Source organism: Enhydra lutris, unplaced genomic scaffold (assembly GCF_002288905.1).
Source record: "Enhydra lutris kenyoni isolate GAN:26980312 unplaced genomic scaffold, ASM228890v2 scaffoldscaffold3, whole genome shotgun sequence".
In the NCBI taxonomy this organism is placed as follows: Eukaryota; Metazoa; Chordata; class Mammalia; order Carnivora; family Mustelidae; genus Enhydra; species Enhydra lutris.
In genome coordinates, this window is record NW_019154087.1 from 21,295,461 (window position 1) to 21,301,386 (window position 5,926).

The 5,926-nt window shown below is 47.7% G+C and overlaps 1 protein-coding gene across 1 annotated transcript in view; it reads right to left on the reverse strand.

Annotated features, from left to right (window-relative positions):
• LOC111157247 (mitochondrial calcium uniporter dominant negative beta subunit) overlaps window positions 1-5,584 on the reverse strand; it is a 98,269-nt gene extending 92,685 nt beyond the window's left edge. The window contains exon 1 of the mRNA XM_022518523.1: window positions 5,385-5,584. Coding sequence (XP_022374231.1) covers window positions 5,385-5,480 — 96 coding nt within the window. The 5' untranslated portion in view covers window positions 5,481-5,584. The remainder of the gene's footprint in view (window positions 1-5,384) is intronic.
• Between the last annotated feature and the right edge of the window lie 342 nt (window positions 5,585-5,926).

A 5,926-nucleotide genomic window follows, 5' to 3' on the forward strand; every position in this document is an offset into this window, starting at 1 on the left:
GGCTCAGATCACAATCCCAGGGTCTTGGGATCTGGTCCCATGTCAGGCTCCCTGTTCAATGGGAAGCCTGCTTCTCCCTCTATCTCTTACCCCACCCCCCACCTGTGCCCTCTCAGATAGATAAAATCTTTAAAACAAGAACAAAATGTTATTTATGCACCACCACATTTTCCCATTAAAAGACAACTTCAGAAAAATGGGTGAGGAGGTGACTGGAGATAAAAATGAAGGTAGGCTCAGATCACAATCCCAGGGTCTTGGGATCTGGTCCCATGTCAGGCTCCCTGTTCAATGGGAAGCCTGCTTCTCCCTCTATCTCTTACCCCACCCCCCACCTGTGCCCTCTCAGATAGATAAAATCTTTAAAACAAGAACAAAATGTTATTTATGCACCACCACATTTTCCCATTAAAAGACAACTTCAGAAAAATGGGTGAGGAGGTGACTGGAGATAAAAATGAAGGTAGAGATGATGAAACCGTGAGTTTCATTCATTCAAACACATAAAATGCTTATCATTTCACATTTGTTAAAAGGTGGATTGAAAATCTGACCCTAGGCTTTCTGGCAGCCAGTGCACAGGGAGAACAGCCCTGGCCATGCACTCATTTCACTGCCCGTACAATAAACCCAGCATCTGGGCAGGAGAAACAGAGACTTGAATACTAAGACTGGACAGCAATTTCTGCTGGGGGTCCTCTTAAAGGGCACCTTTTAACAGACTACCTTGTTTTTTAAAAGGTGTGCTAATCTGGAAAATTCATTAAGAACATTTGGGTGAGGAATCCCTTGCAGTCCGAACCATACAGCTCAGAGAACAGAGAACTGGTATTTGTTTTTTAAAAAACAGGAAAATTCATACTGTGGTAAATTAAATGAGATTTTTTTTTAAAAAGAAGATATTTCTGGAATATAGCTAAGATAACACTGTTTATTACCTATGGGTTTTCAGCCCACAGGTTAGCTCACAATGTCTATTATGTAATGGTTTCAGGGCTCTAATGCTAGATACTCTTGAATAAGCAACATTTCACAGATGAAAACACTGCTAATGACAGAAAGAAGTATCAGAGCGAGACTTAATCTGTTCTGACATGCTTACCCAATCAAATAAATTTCAATGCCTTTTCAAAGGGAAAACAGTTACTGGAACCACAAGGTAGCCACTCTAGCCTGAGATCATACAACAGGATTGTTCAGCCAGTAAGACAACCATTCCGACAACTGACAATACTTTATTCAATACTATTTACATTCCCTGGTAAAATTACACAGTGACAATTTTTTTTTTTAATATTTATTGATTTCACAGAGAGAGAAAGAGAGAGAGAGGACGAGCACAAGCAGAGCGAACAGGAGAGGGAGAAGGAGGCTCCCTGTGGAGCAGAGAGCCCAAAGTGGGGCTTGATACTAAGACCCTGGGATCATGACCTGAGCCAAAGGCAGAGGCTTAATCAACTGAGCAACCCAGGTGCCCCATAAAATAACAATTCTCTTTTTTTAAGGTTCTATTTATTTATTTGTGAAAGAGATAGAGCATGGTAGGGGAAGGGGGAGGGAGAAGCAGACTCTGCCGAGCAGGGAGCCCAACTCAAGGCTCGATCCCAGAACCCTGGATCATGACCTGAGCTGAAGGCAGAGGCTTCACCGACTGAGCCACCCAAGCGCCCCTACAAAACAGCAATTTTCAAGATGCTAAGGGCTTTGGGGACCAATCAGACAAGTCTCCTTGTACAACAGGGAGTACAACATGCCCAAACAGACCAGTGACTTGGTTCAGGGAACAATGGGACGGCAAGGTGGCACTCAGATGTCCCAACCGCCCACCATCACCTAAATTAGCTGCTCATTTCTATTCTATGACCTAAACACATTTGGTTTATAGAGCTATCAGATCAACCAAGATTTCCTCAGGTTTTCTACCTTAGTCTCACAGGGACCTCATCCCACAAATATTTATCTGCCAAGATACAAAATTGTTTTCTAGTTTATAAGAGTCTGCCATAAAACAGCACTAGTAGTGTTTGTTAAATTGCAATGAACAGTAAAATCTAAAAATAAAAAACCAAGCACGAATACTAATACCTAAGCACTGGGAAGATGGTAATGTTTAATATTTAACAAACTGGTCTAGAATGACTTTGCCCCAATGTCTTCTATAGTCTAAGTACAAACTCCAACGTACAACTAAACACCTTCCTCGGCAGAAAGCTGTGAAACCAGTACTACAGAATACAGTGCACTAATTACAAACACAAGAGGTAGAATTGGAGGGAAGTGTCAAATGGGACTGACCTAAATTCAAAAGGTAAAAACAATTTCTAAATTAACATTTGGTGGTGAGATGAAAACATGTATTGCTTTGTTTCCAGATATTAAAAACAAAACAAAACACACATACCCAAACTTCTCTGCAAAGCACGCTTGATTTTTTTTTAAGTTTTAAACACAACTTTAAGGACTCAAATGCTGTCATGGGGGGCCTGAAATCCTACCAGGGAGTTAGTTTCGCAAACTAAGCAGCAGAAAACCCAAATTAAGAAAGGCACAATTTTGGGACGCCTGCGTGGCTCAGTGGGTTAAGCCGCTGCCTTCGGCTCAGGTCATGATCCCAGCGTCCTGGGATCGAGTCCCACATCGGGCTCCTTGCTCAGCAGGGAGCCTGCTTCTCCCTCTGCCTCTGCCTGCCACTCTATCTGCTTGTGCTCACTCTTGCGCTCTCTCTCTCTCTCTCTCTGACAAATAAATAAATAAAATCTTTAAAAAAAAAAAAAAAAGAAAGGCACAATTTTAAGGGCTTTCTGTTTAGCGATAATTCACCAGATGCTATCATCACTCAAAGCCGCATCCTGCAGAACAGAAAGGCCAGCAGGTGCCATGGACGCCCTGACAACCGCTCAGCCTCAGCCAGCCTGCTGCTGACAGGCAGAGATGCTGACACTGGAACGGGATCTTAGACACCCGGGCATGCCTTGGCGAAAGGTAACACAACATGCTCTTGCTCGCTTACGCTTCCAAATTTAAAAAACAATCCCGGTATACCAAACGTATCCATGTTGACAAACGTTTTTCCACCCACAAAATACTGACAGACTGTTATTCACCTACCATATGAAGGATGAGAACTGTATATGTTCTAAAATTACCAAATCCTCCTGTAAAGCACACCCGTACTTTCGGAAGTCGAATATATTTGGGAATGCTTACCTGAGATATTATTAATGACAAGTCCTCGCACGCTAAGATTTTTATGAGCTGTGGGGTTGCAAATTTCACTTTTGCTGAGTGTGTTTTTCCTGTTTTCATGGATGCTAGGGGTCTGAATGTGGCAAGAGTCATATCTCTTATGACTCTCTCTAGTCACAGGACTCTTCATATCCAATGGAGAGACCACAAAACAGACTTTAGAATGAAAAATGTCCTTATGGCCAGTTAATATGATTGGCAGAGAATGGTTTAATCCTAAGTGGCCAGGATATCTGTCAGTTTTTTTCTTATTTATTTATTTATTTGCCAGAGAGAGAGAGACAGCAAGAGAGGGAACACAAGCAGGGGGAGTGGGAGGGGGAGAAGCAGGCTTCCCGCTGAGCAAGGAGCCCAATGCAGGACTTGATCCCAGGACGCTGGGATCATGACATGAGCCGAAGGCAGCAGCTTAAGGACTGAATCCAGGTGCCCCTGTCAGTTTCTTTATTGTATGATTCCAAACAGGCATACAAAGAAGCAAACTCACAGGCTTGTCTTTCTTCTTCCAGAGGTCTTTTATGAAGCAAGTAAAATGATGGAAGCATTTCCACTTCTAAAGTTCAGTAAATTGACTTAATAGCATGGACAGTCAAGACTTAAAACAAATATCTGCAAATTAGAAACAAGCCAATGTAAGGCTTGAGATGATTACTTAGAGGCAAAGTACTAACCACTCTTCCCCTATGATTAACCCTAATAATCCCCACTGTATCATTTTCTTTCTTTCTTCCTTTCTTTTTTTAAAGGGAATCCACATTCCTGCTGGCGGTGCAGTGGCACCCAGTGGGAACAGCATCAGGTGGGAAATACTGAGAAAGGGGCTTAGAGATGATAATTTGAGAAAGAGCTGCCAGCCTTGGGCTCTGTAACAACTTTACCCCGGATGTTAAATGAACTTAACAGAAAACAGAATCAGTCATTTATGTTTAAATGGTGGTAGAGTCAAGGAGGTTCCTTGTGTTGGGCTGTTTCACTGTTTGGTATATTTCCGACCAAGAAGAGCAACACTTTCTAAGAAAGTACAATTTCATAAAGGCTAAGCACCGCTCTCCAATTTACTACTAAGTCTATCATTTTAAGGAGTCTGCTCCTTTTCCTGGGTGTTAGTAGCAAAATGCCCTTCCTCGATCTCTCCCAAACACTCAGGGAAGGAATTTTAAATATGTATTTAATATTTCCTCCAGCACTCAAAACTGCGAAGCCCTGAAATAGCTGGAGGGGGGGAGACAGGAAGTGAAAGTGACAAGATAATGGCCTGGCTTCTTTTGTTTTTCTTGCAAACTGCACAGCTAAACGTACTTTCCTTTTTAACGACCTGAAACTAATCTAATGGGGGAAGAGGGGCTGAGAACTAAAACTCAGAAACCACGCACTCCCCAACCACACGCACCTGGAAGGCTCTTTTTAATGGGCGGTCCTTCCTCATCAGGCTCAGTTAGGGCTCCTGTGGGGCTCCATCCCAACCCGAGGTGCACGCCGCATTTCCCCCTACCTCCGTCTTTTCTAGGGCACATCCACTCTCTTCCCTCTCCTCCAAGCGACGGTTCCACACAGGCCACAACACAACTGTGTCCGGCCAGCTGTTACTCACCGACACACACTCATGATTCACCGCGTCTCAGAACAAAACCCGAGTTTTCCTCCCCCTTTAGAAGGGAGGGGCGGCGGCTTGCATACTGGAGATCTCACTTTCCTACCACAGTGCACGCTCGGGACAGTCACCGCGCTCGGTCGTTTTCGCAGCCCCTCTCGCCACCCACGCCCGAGCCAACGGCAAAGTGACTCTGAAAACTTCCTCCCGAGCGCGTTGTAGCCGCGGAGAAACCGCCTCCCGGAGAGGTTTTGCTAATCCCCGGGGCGCCGCCCTGCGGTCCCCGCACCCCAGCTTGGCGGAGGTGATGCTAGTCCTCGCCGCCCCGGCCTCGCCTTCCCTCGGCCCCGGGGCGTGACCGTGCCGGGGACCTGGACACCCACGTCTGCGGCCCGGGAGCCCACCTGTCGGGGTCCCCCTGCGCGCGGAGCCGGAGGGCCAGCGAAACGCCGGGAACTTGCCGGTCGCTCGGCTTTCGCTCCCGCCCAAGTCACCTGACGCAAACTTTTCCAGCGCCCCCGGCCCCCGGAGCCAGGCTCTGTCTCACCTGAGGCGACGGCGGCCGCGGATGCACTCGGGCTCCGGGCCCCAGGGTCGGCAGCAACCGCGGGCGCGGCGTCCGGGCGCCCCTCAGGAGCATCATCCTGCCCGGCTCCGGCTCTCGCACGACTCAGCCGGCCATCGTCGGCGCCCGGAGGCTCGCAGCGGGCGCCCTCCACGCGCGCAGTCCGCCCCGCGCCTCGAGCCTCGCGCCTGCCCCCGCCTCCCCGCGCGGCGCCGCCGGGCGGGGGGCGGGCTGACGGGAGGGTGTGTCCCACTTCCCGCGGCTCTCGTCCGCGCCGGGCGCCGGCCTGTTTTCTCTCCTCCGACCGAAAAAAGAGGAAAACGGGAGGGGCGTTGGTGAGCCGCCCTACCCCAGCTTAGATTTCAGGGGGCAGCGCGAATGCCTAGCCGGCCCCTCTTTTTCCGGTGGAAAAAAAAAAAAAATCCGCTTCTGGAATGAACGAGAGATTGCGATCACACCTTGGGGGCTGTTGATTCCAACACCGCCGTTAATTCTGGTTACTTAGCGTCTCCACACGTGCCCAC